General features: G+C 42.3%; 2 protein-coding genes across 6 annotated transcripts in view; both read left to right on the forward strand.

The window, feature by feature from the left end:
* The first annotated feature begins 258 nt into the window (after positions 1–258).
* LOC101533038 (histone H2A.Z) lies at positions 259–2,410 on the forward strand. Its single transcript, XM_058666999.1, has 5 exons — positions 259–485; positions 880–957; positions 1,285–1,398; positions 1,646–1,775; positions 1,968–2,410. The coding sequence occupies exons 1-5, from the start codon at positions 483–485 to the stop codon at positions 2,027–2,029; spliced, it is 387 nt and encodes a 128-aa protein (XP_058522982.1). The 5' UTR covers positions 259–482; the 3' UTR covers positions 2,030–2,410.
* Positions 2,411–3,349: 939 nt separating this feature from the next.
* Positions 3,350–19,288, forward strand: part of DNAJB14 (DnaJ heat shock protein family (Hsp40) member B14) — a 47,012-nt gene continuing 31,073 nt past the window's right edge. For 2 of the 5 annotated variants that reach the window (XM_058667003.1, XM_058667002.1), the window contains exon 1: positions 3,352–3,646. In XM_058667003.1, coding sequence (XP_058522986.1) covers positions 3,514–3,646 — 133 coding nt within the window. In that variant the 5' untranslated portion in view covers positions 3,352–3,513. Of the gene's footprint in view, positions 3,647–19,288 lie in introns of all 5 variants that reach the window. The other 3 variants (XM_058667000.1, XM_058667001.1, XM_058667004.1) reach the window with 3 other exon arrangements.

Here is a 19,288-nt window from a genome sequence, read left to right on the forward strand (position 1 = left end):
GGGCGCTGCCCCAAGCTTGGCCCCGCCCCTGAGCCCCTCGGTTCCGCCCCCAACCACGTGATGCGGCGTCCCGGCGGCTCCGCTCGCGCAGCGCGACTCCTTGTGTTTCTTCCCTCCCGCCGCCGTGCCCTTCTTCTCCCTCAGTTCCCATCCCTGCGCCCTCCCCCCACCTCCTCCGCACGCGCCAATCGCGGCTCGAGCCAGGGAGCTCCCGCCCCTTCGCTTTTTTCTTCGCTGCCTCATTGGCTGAGACCTCAAGGACGCGTCCCGAGGGCGGGCGGCAGCCATTGGTGGGATGAGCAATCCGAGTTCCCGGATGAGGGAACATTCTGCAGTATAAAGGCCGCGGGGAAGGCGGGAGACAGCGCAGTTTGAATCGTGGTGCGCCGGAGGAGTCGGTGGTTGTTGTCTCGCCGGGGGGGGGTTCGCATCAGCCTTTTTTTTTCTCTCCCTTGCTTGGTTGAGCTTCCGCAGAATTCGAAATGGTGAGCTGGGCGGAGGCGGGTGCTGGGTGACTGCGCGGGCTTTGGGGGCAGGCGGGAGCTGAGCCCTGGTTCTCCCCACGGGGATGAAGCTCCAGTGGCGACGGTTGGGAAGGCGCGGAGCGGGGCTGAGCTCAGCGGGGGTGGGGTGGAGGGAGGGGATCTGCCGGGGCGAGCGGGGCCGCGGCCGCGGCAGTTGGGCGGCGGCGGTTGGGCGGGCGGCGCCTCCGGGGGCCGGCGGGCGGGGGCGCCCCCGCGGCGCGTGGCGGCCCGGGGTCCCCGGCGGGGCGCACGGGGGGCGGCGGGGCGCGCCGAGGGCGGCGGGGGAGGGGCGCGCCGCCCCGGTAATTCTATCTTCTCCGATCCTCCTCCGCTCGCGGGCGTCGGCGCGCCGCAGGCTGGCGGTAAGGCTGGGAAGGACTCCGGAAAGGCCAAGACAAAGGCGGTTTCCCGCTCGCAGAGAGCCGGCTTGCAGGTCAGTAGTTTAGGTGGCAAGTCGCCTGCGAAATCTTGCACCTCTCCTTCTTGTGTATCTTCGACCCAGATGGGATTTTCGTCTTTTTTTTTTTTTTTTTTTGCTTTTTTTCTCTTGCGTTGGTGATGCGTAGATGCGCGACTTGCGGGGGCTGCCCGCATGGGAAATACTGGGGGGCAGGTGAGGGAGAGGGTTGGGGCGGTCACGTGTCTGTACTGGGATGCCCGTGCTGCACTGGCGACTGTGCCCCTGGCTTTGGCGCGCGTTTAATTTCCCCATCTTGGACTCCATGTCGTTACGCATGCTTGCTTGTGTTTTTAAATGAAGTTCCCGGTGGGCCGCATTCACCGACACCTGAAATCCAGGACGACCAGCCACGGACGTGTGGGCGCGACCGCCGCTGTGTACAGCGCAGCCATCCTGGAGTACCTTACCGCAGAGGTAACTGAGTGTCCGCCTCGGGTGGGCAGGGCTGGGGGACGGGGGGGGGGGGCCGGGGAGCGGCGAGAGGGAAGGAGGAAAGTGATGCAAGAAAACTCGAGGCCCGAGAGGACGCTAGAGGGAGCCGCTGTCCCCTCTCTGGCCTTGCAGGTAGTGGGGCTGGCACTGGGCACAGGAGCCTTGGTGTGAGGGTTTGCTTCTGTCCTGCATCTCGGTCAGAGGAGACTGACCGGAGTCCGCCTTGCAGGTACTTGAGCTGGCGGGAAATGCATCAAAAGACTTGAAGGTAAAGCGCATCACCCCACGTCACTTGCAACTGGCTATTCGTGGAGATGAAGAATTGGACTCTCTCATCAAGGCTACCATTGCTGGTGGTGGTATGTAACAAAACGGGGGTTTGCTCGTACTGATTCCTTTGAGGAAAAAAATACTTCTAATTCCCATTAGGCTTTGCTGTAGATGATGGCATTTAGGAATATTTTCACTGATACCATTTGGCCGTGATATGAGATTTGGTGTGTGTATACAACTGGATGGGTTTTTGATCACAATCTGTGTCACTTCCCCAGGTGTCATCCCGCACATCCACAAGTCTCTGATCGGGAAGAAAGGACAGCAGAAGACTGTCTAAAGGATGCCTGGATTCCTTGTTATCTCAGGACTCTAAATACTCTAACAACTGTCCAGTGTTGGTGATTCCAGTGGACTGTATCTCTGTGAAAAACACAATTTTGCCTTTTTGTAATTCTATCTGAGCAAGTTGGAAGTTTAATTAGCTTTCCAACCAACCAAATTTCTGCATTCAAGTCTTAACCATATTTAAGTGTTAAACTGTGGCTTCAAAGAAGCTATTGATTCTGAAGTAGTGGGTTTTGATTGAGTTGACTGTTTTTAAAAAAAACTTTGGATTTTAATTGTGATGCAGAAGTTATAGTAACAAACATTTGGTTTTTGTACAGACATTATTTCCACCCAGGTGGATAAGCTCAATAAAGGTCATCTCCCAAACTGGTTGTGTTCTCAATTTGCTTGATTGTGGTAGAAACTAGCTTGCAATGTCTTCAGCAGTAACTAAGCCCATTTCATTTCTAACGTCGAGATTGAAGCATTAAGCTTCAATACGGGTCAGGCACCGAGTGTAATGTTTTCTAATGAGCCAGGTTGCACGTGACTGCACCACCCAGGTACGCTAGTCCCCTGGTGGACTTTGAAGGGAGATGCTTGGCACGCAGAACTTCCTCTACGGAATGAGCAAGCCCTCCGGAGCTTTGAGGGTGCCAGGCACTCCTGAAGTAAACTAGGAATGAATTTATAAAAGTATCTGCTAGAACCATTTGGACACCTGTTTTCTGCTGTGTAGTTCCGACTTTTGAAAGGTTTTGTGACTCTGGAGATTATAATACTTGGCATTAAATGGCGCTCCCATCCCTCCTCCCAAAGATACCCATGAGGCACTTAACAGAAGTAATGTTGACAAATCAGAAAAATGAGCCAGTAGTAACACCCTAAGGGCTGGTTTCTGCCTAACTGGATAATGGCTGCAGATCACCAAAATAACTGGCCAAACCCAAATTAAGCTACCCTACCTCTGATGAGCTTGCCAGACGTGTAGGTCAGAAACATGCAGCTGGAACAGGGCATTTCTGATAACCCCGTGCTCCGGAAGCGCCGAGTTTGGGCAGACCCCGCGGTCCTCACCTGACCACGTCCAGGGGCTGGGGGCGGGGCCACGGGCCCTGGGAATTTTCCCTGAAAACCAGCGGCCCCGTCCCCGGGCTCGCGGGTGCAGGGATGGCCGCGCGGCTTCCCATGCGGCCCGCCAGGCCCTGGTCCCGGCGGATCCGCCGCCCGCCAGGCTGGTCGGCCCCGGAGCTCGATCCGGAGCCGGGAAGGATGCGGCTCGCGGCGTAGCGGCCCGCGGGGGGCGGGGAGGCCGCCGTGAGGAGGCGGAGCTCGAGGCCCGCGCGTCCACCCGGGCCGCCGCCGCCGCGGTCCCCTGCGCTCCTCCCGCCTGCCACCGCACGCCCCCGCCCGGGCCGGCCTCACCTCCTCCGCGGCGGCGGCTTCCGCCCCTCGTCGCTGCGCTCCCGGAGGAAACGGAAGCAGGCGCGAGCCATGGAAGGGAACCGGGATGAGGCTGAAAAATGTGTGGAGATCGCCCGGGAGGCGCTGAATGCCGGCAACCGCGAGAAGGCCCAGCGCTTCCTGCAGAAGGCCGAGAAGCTGTACCCTCTGCCCTCGGCCCGCGGTGAGACCTCCGCGGCCCCCGCCTCCCCGACCCCAGGCCCCCGCCTGCCCTGCCGCGCCCCCGGTCCTGGAGCCGAGGGTCCCACACACCCCGGGCCCGCCCACCTCAGCCCCGGGTGCCCTGGGCTCCCTCTGCACCTGCCCCAGGCTGCCTGCCGGACGCCGGTACCTGATTCCGGGATACTTTTCACCAGTGTCTGGCGCCCCTTCTCCTGGGAGGAGACTTGCTTTGACATCTGGGTGTTCGTTATGGCCTGGTCCTCCCCCACGCGCCCCAGCCCCGCTGTCCTCATCACCGCATCAGGCCTAGGCCCCTAATGAAGTGGGAGAAACAGGGCACTCCAGTGGCTCGCTCCAGGCTCCACATCTCTGGGTTCTCTAGAAAACTGTTCCCATCTCGAATACCTGAGATGACATTGCTTTTCCGGAGGAGGGAGAAAGAGAGACAGAGGTGCTTTACATGTGACACAGATGATCGAGAGGCTGAGTGATTTGCTAAGTGGTATCTGGATCGTTATTGATAAATTCGATTTCTAAGGTGGTACACTGACTTTGTTTAGTTTCAGCTCACCTTGTTCATTGTCCTACTTTCTAGGCTTCTGAGTAATCATGGCTAACCCAAGAGAGTGCCAGGAGTTGTGCCTAGTTTTTTTATTTAAATTGTTTTGGTAACTCCTCAGAACAGTCCTCTGTAGAGGCGCAGGATTCCTTGGGACGGGTTTACTGTTGGGAAAACGGAATTTGAATGAGTGAGGGAGGGAATGAATGAATGAATGAAAACATCTTACCCAAGGTTACAAAACAGTGTCAAACTCAGAATAGTAGCTGAGCTTTCAGATTCCAAAAGGCCTTGAACCATTACCCTGGATTGCCTTACCAATGGAGTACTGCTTCATTTGCAAGCCAGAGCATCTGCTGGTTAAGATTATCGGTAAAAATGTGGGGCTGCCTGTTTGCTTTTCTTGTGGTTTTGTTCATTTTCATTTTACTTGGTTGTGGCTTAGTGCCCTTTGCTTTTCTCTCCGTCCTTTCCATTGCATTGAACTCAGCTAACAGAGGACACAAAAGCAAAGTCAAAGTTAATCAGTTTTCAAGTTGCTAAAAAAAAAAAAAAAAGCACGTTTACCATCATAACCATTCTTAAGTGTACAGTTTCATAATTTTAACAATATTTGCATTGTGTAAGGAGTCCTTTGAGCTATTTTTTTTGTTTGGTTGGTTGTTGTTGTTTTTTTTTTTTGAACTTTCTATCTTAAGTTCTAACCTGGACCACCACTCCCTGGAAACCACCATTGTTTGTTTCCATAAACTGGACTACTTTCAATACTTCATGTCAGTGGAGTAAGTGGAATCCCACAGTGTTTGTGATTTGCTTATTTTACTTAACATACTGTCCTCCAGTTTCACATGACAGCACGCAAGAGCATTTTCTTTTTAAAATGCCTAATAATTCATTGTGAATACACTCACGTTTTGTGGTTTTCACCGTGAAGAGACATTTGGATTCCTTTCCCATTGTGGCTGCTGGGATTAACGTAGCTGTGAACGTTAGTGTGCTGAGAGTTTTTGGTCTCTTGAATGTGCATCCAGAAGAAGGGTTGCTGGATCACACGCTAGTTGTGTTTTTCATTTGTGAGTAACCTCCGTACTGTTCTCCAGAGCAGCGACAGCATTTTGCCATCTTGCCAACGGTCCACAGGGATAGCAGTTTCTCGGTGTCCTCAGCGTTACTCTGCTTTCGGAGGGCTGTGTCGACACCATTGCCACTCTGGGGGCTAGGAGATGACAGCACTGCGGTTTTGATTTTGCTTCTCTGGTGATGAGTTGTTTCATACACTTATCTATTTGCGTATTGTCTTTGAAGAAATGTTAATTCCAGTCTTTTGCCCATTTTAAATTCTTGTGTTTGTTTTTTGTTGTTGAGTTGTAGTTCTTTATATATGCTGGATATTAATCCATTAGATAAAATATATTTTGTAGTTGTTTTCTACATTCTGTATTTCTGTATTCTGTAGATTTCTTTTTTACTCTGTTAATTGTGTCCTTTAATGCACAAAACTTAAATTTTTGTATCTCCCATGAAACTGCCATGTTATCACGGTAGTTTATTCTCTTAGTAATTTTCTGTTAATTTAGTGTAACATGGCATTGTAGATATAGGCAAAGTTAGAAAATCCAGAGTATCATACTGTAGATGGTATATTTAAGTGTTTCATTGGGAGCCCTACTTTTATTTGGGAGTAGAGATGTGTACTGCAATGTATCTTTACTTCCTGGCACGCTAGTCCTCATTATACTGCTCATCTATGAATGCATAGAACTTGGTACAGGTTCAATGTTTGGATATGTTTCATTACACATAGTTAAGAAATCATTGCCAGGAGTTGAGTATTTTTTAATCTCCTCTACTGCTTGAATCCCATGATTATACAATTCCATTTAGTCATATCTAACTCTAGAGGGACAATTGTGTAAGCACTCTGGACAGAGCTAACTTGGCTTTTCAAGTCTGGCCCTCCTCCTAATATTAACATTGGGCAGATTGGAGCACCTGTCCAGCCCTCAGCTTTTTGTTCCATTAAATGGGAAAAAATGGAAGTACTGATCTGATTGTACTATTGTTTTAATTGGGTTATTGCATGTAAAACATTGAACAGTAATCACTCAATTAATTTGGGTATCTGGAATGTGAGGCCCTGAGAGAGGCCTTGAAACTTGCCAGAATCTATATTGGCATGCTTCTGTCATACAAGTAACTTGAATCATTGAACATGACATAGTTGTTGCTGTTATAAACAGGAACACAGGAAAGAATAAGAAGTGTGAGGGTGAAAGCCTGCACTACAAACAGATTACATGACAGTCTGTGATGACCAATTAAAGAGTAGGATATAATTGAGATGCTACATAAAAACCTTAGTGCAGATGCACATTTGGCCTTCCATACTTGGTAACCATGGACAAGTTAGTTAGCTTTTATGAGCCTGGGGGGCTTCAAGAAGTCCATGGAAATTTGCTTTCTTTTTAAGGATTTTCTTTAAATTTTTTGAAACCCCGTGGTATGTAGCACTGAAGATGTCATCACAGGTTGATAGCTGAAATAGTTAGTGCAAGTACTTATCAAAGTATGTTTTATATAGAACAATCTTAGAAAATGTTTATTGGAACAATTGAAGAATTCAGGGAAGGGAAAAAATCTGTGACATTCTAGAAAATGTTTAATGTGGAAGGAAATTGAAGATATTGGTTGCAATGAGATTTTAAAAGTTTTGTGTGAATTCCACTTACTCTTAACTATATCTCAGAAATGTGTTCTTCTGGATGTGCCTGATAATAACAACGTAAAAGGAAATATTGCACTTTGATTTCATTATTCTGTTACAGATGACCTTTGATGGTTTGATTTAGCTGTTTTTTCAGCTTTGTTGTGATGGCAAATCTGTATTTCACAGAAACGATACTTTGACTTTTGGTCTTTTGGTCTTTTGGTCTTTTGTCTTATGCCTTTGCCTCCCACTCAGACCTCCACTCCACACCCACTGGGTAGGAGCAGGTAGCAGGCAGCAGCTGCAGCTCCCCGTCTGCTGTGGGATCATGAGGGGAAGCAAGAGGCACCCTACATCATACTGTGTTGTGAGCATTGGGGGTGTTAAGTTTTCTCATGCCATTGTGTCTATGAAACACCAATCTATATCTCTTGGACCTGTGCAACCATTCTGTTTTCTCTACGAATACAATCTTTAATAAATTACATGGTCTCTTTAGTGTTTTAGTGTAAAACGGGTTTGGTGTTTGATAACTTTGTTGAACAGTAGGCTAAATGTTGCAGGATATGTTTAAGGCAGCTTTAACTGTGATATTCAGTCAACTAAGTGTATCTTCAAAGACATTTTTAATTTACCCATGGGTTGTGGGGAAGATAGCCTCATTGTAAACTAATAAGCATCTGTCCAGTGAATGGAAAAATATGAGACTAAATTCTCGCCAAATTCCAGGATTTTTGTCATCTTAAAAATTAAATGCTTGCCAGGAAAGAAGGCTGATTGATAAAACACTTTTGTAAATTGGCATGATTTTTCCTTGTGGAAAATTGCGTCTCTAAAGGGATCTAGGGCATTGTTGCTCTCCATGTTTTTAGTTGAGAATATTTAATTGAGTACAGTTACTTACTGCAGTAGACGTAGGTGAATTGAATTGTATTTCATACTGTAGGTTAGTTAACCTATATATGATGAAGAGCTAGCACATATGAGCTGTAAGTATTTTGGAAAAAGAATGTCAGCAAGTGAAAAGTAAATTACATTTTGGTTTCTTAAGCTGTGCATTTATTATTGGTGTGTTTTGGACTTATATAGAGGAACACAACTTTATGGTTTTAATGATGTATATCTTTATTCTAAGCATAAGTACTTTAGTGTTGTATGGTGATCAGGGAACAGTTTGAAGTATAGAATTGTTTTAAAAGCACTTTTCAATATGAAAAAATTTTAAATAAAAATAAAGCACTTTTCAAGAACTTCCATAATCTGAATCTAACAGTGGCTGATAGCTTCAAAAAAGGCCATCCTCTGTCTCCTTCATGACTGCATAATGTATATTTGCAGCTTCTGTGTATCCCATCATGTGATAGATAAGTATGTTGATGTTTCTTCTCTTTCTTGCCATATTATTTGAAAATTTGTATTTATTAAATTCAAAACTCCCATTTTGCCTTTTTTAAACTGTGATACAGCTGAAGAATTTTTCAAACCTATTCCTTTTAGGATAATTTCATCTTTTTCTGACTTGATTAAAATTTAGTAATGAGTACAAATTATACATTCAAAACAGTTATTTTTATAGCACTGAATTAAGTCTTACAAAATGATTTTTAAATATCAGCTAATAGCCAAACTGCCTCAGATATTGCAGTTAAAGAATCCTGAATTTGGGTGTGAAGCTTAATTTAATGGTGATGAGGTCTTGGGTAAACGGCATACTATTCAAACATCAGTTTCCTCATCTATGATATGAGGATTTGTTTATTCAATAAATATTTATTGAAGACATTTCTCTCTATGGGAGCTAGAACAATGTTCTTACCCTCATGTGACTTACATTCTAGAGAAAATACGGAGTTTCTGATGGACACATAAAGCTTCGGTTCTTGGCATCTGCTTTTGCTTTTCCAAGCCTCAGTTTCCTTGTGTGTAACTGTAAAATTGTCATAAGGATTTTATTATCTTAAGTGTTCTTGAGAATGCGATCTGTTACTATCCAAGAAAACTCACATGGTTGCTTAGAGATGACACTATAATATTTGTCTCTTCCTTCATTTTCAAAGTATTTGAACAGAAAATAATTGCCTTCATTTAAGGTTAATTTTAATCTGGATTCGCCTGCTGATTCCATTCTTAATTACTATTTACTTTTGCCTCACCACATTTCTTCTTAATAGTTTATGAGGGTATTTTGGAAAAGTTGTAAGAAAATAGAATTCAAAGATAAGTTTGTTCTGGTGCAAAAAAACTTCTGAATGTCACACATAATTTTTTGTAGTTTTTAAAATTGTTATAATTTTCTGTAATACAGTTTTGTAGGTAAGAGGGATTCCAGCAACTTTCTCCACCTTCTCACTTCCCGTTTCCCCCATGTTATCACCATAGTATAGTCTCTTAGTAACAGCTACAAGATAAACATTCAGTTACATATTTTTCTTGAACTTTTTGAAGACCCCCGAAACACATAAAATCACAAAAGTTTTTACATCAAAACTGAATCCATTTGCCATGAAGTTTTGTAAGAAGCACTTATTTTTTTATTTTTTCATTTTATTTGAAAAAGAACTTCCATCTGCTGGTTTACCTCCCAGGTAGCTACAATATAGTAACTAATCTGGGCCAGCTGAAGATGGGAGCCTACAGCTCAGTATGGGTCTTACATGAGGGTAGGCAAGGACCAAAGTACTGAGCCATTGCCTGGTACTCTGAGTGTGGTCATTAGCAGAAAGCTGAATTGGAAATGAGGGAGCTAGGGCACTAAGCAGGCACACAGATTTCTGAAAGCAGGAGTTAACTGCCTTGCCAGATTGCTCTGCCTCCATGAGCTTTTTGAAGTACCCATGTATAAGACTCTTTCCCTGGCTTAAAAGTTCTTTTAATCACACTTTTATTTTCCATAATGCCCAACAATATTCTGTGTGTACTTATGGTACATGTAGATCTAGATTTGCTAAAATGATATTGTGTATTTAATTTTATTCCCTTCACTGTAGAGGATATGTTAAATAAATACATAAATGAAAATCTTATACCTGGAAATCAAACGGTGAACACCCCATTGCTAAAATGATGAACCAAATTACCACCCGTTGATATTGGCCCTGAATGTAAATGGATTAAGCCCACCAACGAAATGTCAGATTAGTAGATTGAATCAAAACACAAAACCCATCTATCTGTTGGCTACAGGAGATATATCTCACCAACAAAGATCAGCAGGAACTATATCATGGATTTTGATTTTTTTCAAAACAGTTTTTTTCTCATTAAATTCTTCACTGACTTATAGGTCATACAGTGGCATCATTTTCTTCAAGAAGGTTATTGATTTTCATTTCATCAGCAACACATTTAGTAGCATGTTATTTAAAGTCATGATGTTTTGAATTTCTGTTTTTCTTCCTGTGTTGATTTTGTTTTGTGGCTTTTCATTTAAGGGGATGTATAGTAACTATTTGTGAAGACTATCATATCCAGAAGTGAGGATACAACACAGTATGTGTCTCTACTTCCAGATCAAAGGTAGACTCCCAATGAAGCTTAACTATATCTTCACAGTTGGATGCTGGACTCTGCCATTGTCCATGCCTGCAATATGAACTTATAAGTATTTATGAAGAACTATACTATTGTAATAGCATAGGGGACGTCAGTGTGTGAGGAGGGGATTTGGAGAGGCCGATAAGGGAAGTCCCAGAGCTTGTGGAACTACGTCATAAAATAATAATGATAATAATAAGCTATGCTCGGCTAATGGGATTAAAAATCCTCTTATTTTTCAAAGATGTTCTAATTGTAGATGATAGATCTTATTTTTAATAAGTATATGGCAGAAACTTATGTAATAGAAATATCTCAGTGTTCCACTTTCAGGTTAATCATATAAACATTTTTAATAGTATATTAATTTGTTTTACTGGCTTTTAATATGCAGTATTATTATATGTGAGTTTTGTTAGAACTCCAGAGTAGTATAACTGGAAATAAAAGCATAAAATAAGGTTTGATGGTATTGAAGACAAAATTTTAGGAACCGTTGTTGTATAATAGGTAAAGCTATTGCCTGAAATGCTGGCATACCATATGGACACTGTAGTTCTTGTCCCAGTTACTCCACTTTCAGTGCAGCTCCCTGCTAATGGCCTGAATAAAGCATTGGAAGGTGATCTTAATATTGGATCCCTGTCATCCTTGTAAGCAATAAATGCCTTTTCTTAAAAAAAAAAAAAAAAAAAAAACAGGTTCTGTGCATTGGCTTATAAATACTGTTGCCCAACTAGTGTTTGTTAATACCGTACCTCACTGTAGATATAATTGTATGTGACAGCTAAGACAGTAAAGCAGAAAAAGAGTCCAGTGTATTCTCAGTTTTGTCAGTATTTAATTTGAATCATGTTATGCTCTCATGATTGGTTGTAGTGAATATAGGAAGCCTCCCTCACTCCACTAAAAAAAAATGTTACTTAAAGTACAAAAAATGAGAACTCCTTAAGTTTCTGGTTTACTTCCCAAAGGACTCCAACAGCTGGAGTTGGGCTGGGAGTGCAGGAGAACCCAGGAACATTCCCAGGAGGGACCCAAAACCAGGGACCAGCTGCCCCCCAGGGACTACGACAGCAGGAGGCTGGAGTTAGGAGATGTAGGTAACAACTGTTAGGCCAGCTGCCTGCTGACATTTATTGTGTTGTGAAGACGAAGAAACTGAGTTTTGAGTCTCAAAAGTAACAGAACTTGTCCAAGTTTTTACTCTGTGGAATCAGTGTGTAGTATGTTTACAAACACAGCTATTGTTAGGCAAAACCCCTGTGCATACATTTGTATAAATTGTAGAGACGTTTTTAGTATCATAACTGCTGAACATATAAAACTATATGATCCTGTTTAGCAGTGTCTGACACACCCAGCATGGCCAGAAGGACAACTGATCATGTTTTTGTGCTACGAATGAAAGTTACAGATAACTTCTGACTAGCATGTGGAGGGTTTTTGTGGTCACTTGTAAAATATTAAACATATAATTATTTTCATATCCAACTCCCTTTTAAAAATTCGTTTGCCAGCTGAACTATTTCTATAAAAGCATACTTCCCACTCACCTGGCTTATACTTACGCAGCCGCACTAATGGTTTAGGTAATTGCTTTTATCATTTATCAGGGAAAGGAGTTGATTCCCATTCATTCTCTAAAAGCAATCCACTAGTGTTCTCTTTGGATCTTTGACTAGTGGGGGCTCCATATAAGTTTCTGAGACCTAGAGCTGTATCTTCAATAGTCCTGAATAGTTACCATTCTCTGTGCGGTAAGAATGTTACAGATTCCTCTTCTACACTTTCTGTACTACATTAGAATCACCTTTGTTTCTTAAAAGCCTATTTTTTGCTATTTTTAGTGGAAAGTGGTGTTTGAGCATTACAATCTGGGTCATCACGATCCTGTGGCTACCAGACTATTCATTGTTTCCAGGCCTTTCAGTACACAGAACTAGGAAATGTGTTGTGGTTTTATTTAATAAGATAAAACAGCATGAGTTCCAACTCAAGTTAAACACCTTGGGCTTGTACTTAAACCTTCCTAGTTTATATTCCCATCTCTTTTTTTCCTAAGTAGTAATTCTGGTTCTTGAATATGGGAAATTCTAGATTATATCATGATTACTCATTTATTTTTGAAATATCTGAGAGACAGATGGAGCAAGCATCCTCTTTCTGCTGGTTCTTACTCCAAATTCGTGTAACTACCAGGGCTCAGAGGGACCAGAGGGAGAAGCCTGAAATGCAGTCACTGTCAGGTCTCCATGGGTGGCAGGATGCCAGCTGCTCAGGCTGTCATGACTACTGACTGCCGTGGTCTGCGTTAGCAGAAACTGGAGTCTAAACGGGAGCCACATACCAAACCCCGGTAGTGTATGGGGTTAAAGGTGCTTAACTGTTCCGCTACACACCTGCCCCACCCAGTTGTTTTAGTCTCATCATGTATATAATCATTTCAGAGTCTTAGTACCAAGAATAGTTGTAGACTTGATGTTTTACTGCCTCTAGAGAATTCAGTGTTTGTTTTCTTTTTGTTGTTGTTGTTGTCAAGTGAGGAAATATGGCACACACGTGAGCCATATTCAGGGATAGAGCAGGCAGAGAGAGGAAAGATGGGAGAGCGATGTTTCTCCTTTCCTCTTATGCAAATGGGAAGAGAGAGCACATCCTTCCCTGAGCCTGCAAAGTTGCGTGGTTACAAGATATCACTCCCAAGTCCTGGTAGGCAAGGGGAGGTATGGCTTCCAGTTCATGTCAGGTAGACTCATTTCCTACCTGTCCCAGTTCATTCTCCTCTTGGAGGTTTCTGACCATTAATCTTCATTCTCCTCTTGGAGGTTTCTGACCATTAATCTTCAGAGTGGCTGAAGAATGCAGATGCGTCTCACTTTCTGTGGATACTTATTGCTGATTAGGGCTGTCGGTCTTGGCTGTGCCAGGTTTAGAAATCTTTATCTCCTCTCATGGGTTTGTTTCACTAGCCAGAGAAATTTCAGTCAGTATCAATGGCCACTGTATTGTCATTGCCACTCCCAGAAGTCATGCATTTACAACAGGTCCACCAATCTGCATCTGTAAGATTGGAAAGAAACATATTGCAGGTATAGTGCTCCCTAAAGGAGGGTTGCATGCTGTTGTTTCCCAAATACTAGGTAATGATACGCTGCTCTTTTGCATATTGAAAAACCATCCAGCTCAGGTACAGATGTCTCTGTGTCTTTTCTGGGACAAGGATGTTCTCATACATGACCACAGTAAAACTATTACATTTATGAAGTTAATGCCTCCATACTTCATTAAGTTCTGCCAAATTTCTCAATTATTTGTGTCCCAGAGGCACGTGTCACATTTATTTGGCATGATATGTTATCCTCTAAATTGGTTCCTTCTTTGATTGGCATTTACATTTTTTTCACGAGGCAGAATAACAGAACTACCATGTACTGGTTCACTCCCTGGATGCCACAGTGACTGAGGCAGGGTTGTGCTGAAGCCAGGAACCAGGAGCTCAATCTGGGTCATCCATGTGGGTAGCAGGGATCCTGTCCCCTTGATCATTACCTGCTGCCTCCCAGAGGCTGCATCTGCAGGAAACTTGCATTATTGTCTTGAGCTAAGAATCAAATTCAGCCTCTGCAATAACAAGATTCTGGCATTTCAATTGGTGTCTTACCTGCTAGGCCAAATGCCTTCTGCTGACTTTGGCAGTTCTGATGAGTTTAAGCCAGTTCATACATCCTTTCTTGCTTTCTAACACGAAGAAATCGCAGACACAGATGATCACAATATACAGATAAGATAGGGGAAGCATTATTTCTTACTCACTTCCTCCTTGAGCAGATTCTTTAGATGTCCTTTTAGGCCCAAAGGCATTCTTCTTGGTACTTGCATGCTTACTTGTTGTTAAACTTGTTGTTGGTGTCATCCTGACCATCAGGAGCTTCTGGCCAGCTGGTAGATGTGTTTCATGAGAATCTGCTTAGTTTTTGAGATGTTTCCATTCACCTTCAGGTATGATCTGTGATATTTGTGGTGGTCAATCTCAGATTCACAGTATCTCCTGAGCAGGTGACACAAAATCCACATCCTTCTCATCCAGGTCACCGTCTGGCATTCAAGTGCTGCGTGCATCCTTTAGCTTACCTGTATCCATATGTCTACCCTTCTGGTGTTGCAGCATGGTTCTCCAGCATCAGGTCCGGGGGTGGATGGGCATAATATGCTGCTTATTGTATACAGTTTGTCTCATTTTGAGTTTGGCTGATATCTCTTCATATCTATAATGATTTATTTTTTATTGGCAAGAGTACCTGACAACTGTTCTTAGTATAAAGTTAGACACAGGGTACTGATTTGGTTCTTAACTTCTGGGGTTGATCATTTTGTTAAGTTGGTTATTGCCAGGTTTCTCCACCATGATGTTACTTGTTTCCTCTGTGTAATAAATGTTGTGTGTGGAGATGCTTTGAGCCTTTGTAGAGGCTCTAGTCCTCAACAAACCTTCCCTTTCTCCTTGTAGCACCCATTGATTCTTTGCTAAATAAATTATGAAGGGCAGTCATTTGGCATAATGGTTAACACACTGGTTGGGATGCCTGCACCCCATACTGTATGCCTGCTTTTGAGTCCTAGCTCCACTTCCAAGTGTAGCTTCCTAATAATGCACATGCTGAGAGGCAGCAGCTGATGGATCAGTTACTTGGATGCCTATTACTCATGTGAGGGATCTGGACTGAGTTTCAGGCTCCTGACTAGGACCTGGCCTGCGCTTGCTTTTGGCAGTCATTTGGGGAGTAAACCAGAAGATGAAAGACCTCTTTCTGTCTTTGTCTCTGTCTCTCTCTGTTCAGATAAACGTAAGTAAATAAAAGAATTTGAATAAATTATTGGTGGTTGCCAAATGTTGATTTTCCAATTTTAAAATTGCTTATACATGTATTAGTTGGCATCACCCTTAGTTGTCTGTGTGGATTCATGTATTCCATTTAGTCCATCACTATCATTTATTGTTGGGCTCAGTTTTCGTCAGTGGGTGCCCTGTAAGATGGCTCATATATCCTTTGACATGTATTCATATAGACCTCATCAAAGTTTATACTCATGGTCCGGGAAAAGCAGTAGAAGATGGCCTAAGAGCTTCTGCCCCTTCCACTCAGATAGGAGAGCTGGAAGAAGCTCCTGGCTCCTAGGCCTGGCCTGGCTCAGTGCTGGCCGGTACGGCCTCTTGGCAAGTGCATCAGTGGATAGAAGACCTCTGTCTCTCTGTCTTCCTTTCTGTAACTCTGACTTTGAAATAAATAAATAAATCTTTAGAACAGAAAGACACATGAAGCATGCAATTTTAAAAATATTTGAGGCATTTCTACACCGTCAGAACACAAATGTTTGGTAATATATGCTGTCTTTCAGCCATCACTTAGTCTTTGTTCTATTAGTTCACTGTTGGTTTTTATGTCAGTGTTCAAGTGCATGTAATTATAGTTATTATGTATTCCCTTAAACTTGCTTTCTAGTAGTTCCCAGGAACTACTAGAAAGTTGGGTCTGTATTTCTAAGTTCCTGACTGCTTGAAGTTACTTTAGTAGAAAAAAAAAAATCCTTGTTTCACATTTTCTTTCTTTGGGCATCTAATTATATTAATACATTGTTTCTTGTACTGCTGATGAGCAGTCTGATGACAGGCCTGCCACCTTGTGCACAGCTGGTCAAGCCACTGTTCAAGATGCCGGCACTTCATCTGAGAGCACTTGTTTGAGTCTTGGCTGTTATACTTCCCATCCAGCTCCCACACATGTATCTGGGAAAGCACCAGAGGATGGCTGAACAACTTTGGCCCTTGCTACTCATGTGAGAAAACTGGATGCTGGTTGCTGCAGCAATTTGAGGAGTGAACTAGCAGATAGAAAACCTTGCTCTCTCTCTCCTGCTCTCTCACTCTACCTTTCAAAAAAAATATATTTTTTAAAACATTTGATGACATTCTAATTATAAATCATTATAAATTATAAATCATTATAAATCTAATTATAAATCATTCTAATTATAAATCTTTGTTAATGACATACTGCATTGCTAATTTTACTGGAATTTATTGGTGTTGGTTATGTTTGGTTCATTTTCTTAGGTGATAATCTGCTTTTTTTATTATGTAGTTTCAGATGTTTTTATGTATCAGGAAATCTTTCTTCAATTATTATTGTATTGTGTTCTTTGTTTTTCTTCTTTATGACTCCTACGTTAATTTTGCTAGATCTTGTTTAGCTGTCTTTAATATTTACCACTTTTTCTTGAATGCTTTTGTTTCTCTTGAAACTTTTTCTTTCCTATAGTTTAGTCTTAATTGATTTTTTTCTTTTACCCCTTTTAAAAATATTTATTGATTGGAAAGTCAGATTTGGAGAGAGAGAGAGAGACAAAGAGATCTTCTGTCCACTATTCACTCCCCGGATTGGTGCCACGGCCAGCACTGGACTAGGCCATATGGGTAGCAGGGGCCCAAACACTTGGGCCATCTGCCACTGCTTTTTCCAGGACAGTAGCAGGAAGCTGGATTGGAAGTGCTAGCCAGAATTTGAACCATAGCCCATGTGGGATTGGTAGAGTTGTAGGTAGTGGCTTAAACTACTGTGCCTCATCACCAACCCCTTTGTTTTCACTTCTCATTCTCTTCTGAGTTTTATCATATAAGTTATGGATAGGAAATTTCTGAGTTGGTTGTAATTCTTACAGAATTGTTTCACTTCATGTGTGATTTCTTTTTCTTTATTTAACATGGGCTTTATTTATTTGATAGGCAGAGAGAGAGACACACACAGAGAGAGAGAAAGAGTGTGATCAAGGGAAGAAATGGCTGTTGTACACAGGGCTGGCTCAGGCTGAAGCCAGGGGCTTCTTTCAGATCTTCCACGCGTGTGCAGGACCCAAGCACTTGGTCTGGTCTCTGCTGCTTTCCCAGGCTCATTAGCAGGAAGTTGCATGGGAAGTGGAGCAACCAGGATTCTACTAACCAGTGACTAGTGGTATGCTGGTGCATAACCACAAATACCACAGCACTGTCCTCTCCTGTGCTGCTTCTTGTCTCTTCAGGTTATGTTGAAGTAGTAGGTTGTAGTTTTTACCAGTTTTGTGTTCATTTTTTGGTGATACAACGCTCATTGTCTTCAGAGATTTACTGTTTTCTTCTCATAATTACTTTATGTCAGCTTTGACTTCTGTCATTTCATTTTGCTGCTTTTTAACATGATGGCCAGTTAGTTGACCTTCCTAAATATACAGTAAGTTTCATGTAGTGTTCAAAAAAATATCCCCTGGCTCTATGAGAATTTCTCATTTTTGCCATCCCCACTTTTATATGGAATTTCTCTCTTTTTTAAGGTTAACTCACTTGCTTCACTTGGTACCCTTTCCCCAGTAGTTACTTCTTCATGTGACTTCATTTTGGAAGAGAACTTTGAGTCTGTTGTAAGTGTAGTTTTCTATGTTCGTGTAGGATTTGTTGTGAATCTTTGCACTGATTTGCTGTTGTAGTGGGTTGAACCTATTCCTTTTTACACACCCTTTTTTTTTTCCACTTTGCCTTGCTGTGCCGTAGAAAGAGTCCATGTTGCTTCTTTTGGGATTCTTATGGTTTGTGGGCCAATACATGCTTGTCAGTTATCCTGTGCTTCTTCCCTGGCAGATGCTAATACTGCACAGATCCTGTAGTTTTGGGTTGTTTGCCCACAGCTTGTTAGAGTTCAGAATTTGAGGATGAATATTCATTTGGCTCACCTGACTTTATGAGAAGATTTGGAAAGATTTGAAATGTTAACTGCTTAAACATTGTGAAGCATTACCTGCTTAAACCATGCTGGCTTCTACTGTGATTGTATTAAATACAAACAAAATAATACTTTAAAATTTACTATATAATATACATAACTCTTGTTAAAAATTGTTGCCATCTAAAATGAACTAGGTTGTTATAAATGTTTTATGTCTTTGATGATCTGTTAAATGCATTAGTTATGCATATACATTGGTAGAAAGATGCTGTGCGTATGCATGTAATATGGTAGAAAGAAGTTCTATATAAATAAATTACAAATAATAGCTACACGTTGGCACATTTGCCAGTAGCACTGCTGGGATTTTAAATATAGAAAATGGTGTATTGAGGTATCATACAACATGTTCATTTAAAGCATATCATTCATTGTATATTCACAGAATTGTGTAAACATCACAACAATCGATTTTAGAACATTTCTTCACCTTAAAAATAAAAACCTGTCCTCACTAATAATGGTTTACTTCCTCCAATGATGTCCTTTTCCCACTGTCAGTGTTGGCAATGACTTATCTATTTTCTGTCTCTGTTATTTTGTCCTTTCTATACAGTTCATATTAATGAAATCATGTGTATATTCTATTGTCCCTAGCTTCTTTTTCCAGCATATTTTTCAGGTTTAAACACTATTGTAGCACACATCTATATTTCCTTTTTGTTTTCAAATAGTCCATTATCTGAATATATCACATTTTATTTAACCATCCACCAGTTGAAGGCTGTTTCATTTATTCTACTTTTTGCCATTGTGAATAATGTGGCTATGAACATTCTCAACTCAGTTTTGGGGTTCCTACATGTTTTCATTGCTCATACATATATAGCCAGGAATGGGATTATTGAGTCAAATGATAACTAAGTTTAATCTTTTAAAGAACTATCAGCTGAGTTTTCAAAGCAACCCATACTATTTTATATTTCCAGTGTATTAAAGTTCCATTTCTCTACATCCTTGCAAACATTTGCTGCTATCTTTTTGATTGTTGCCACCCTAGTGTAAATTGGTGTCTCTTTGTGGTTTTGA

Source organism: Ochotona princeps, chromosome 7 (assembly GCF_030435755.1).
Source record: "Ochotona princeps isolate mOchPri1 chromosome 7, mOchPri1.hap1, whole genome shotgun sequence".
NCBI classification, from domain to species: domain Eukaryota; kingdom Metazoa; phylum Chordata; class Mammalia; order Lagomorpha; family Ochotonidae; genus Ochotona; species Ochotona princeps.

Excerpts from the sequence above, each read along its gene's own strand:
- LOC101533038 (XM_058666999.1), top strand. Across the intron at positions 1,399-1,645 it reads TGGAGTACCTTACCGCAGAG|GTACTTGAGCTGGCGGGAAA; the intron begins GTAACTGAGTGT and ends TCCGCCTTGCAG. Across the intron at positions 1,776-1,967 it reads GGCTACCATTGCTGGTGGTG|GTGTCATCCCGCACATCCAC; the intron begins GTATGTAACAAA and ends TCACTTCCCCAG.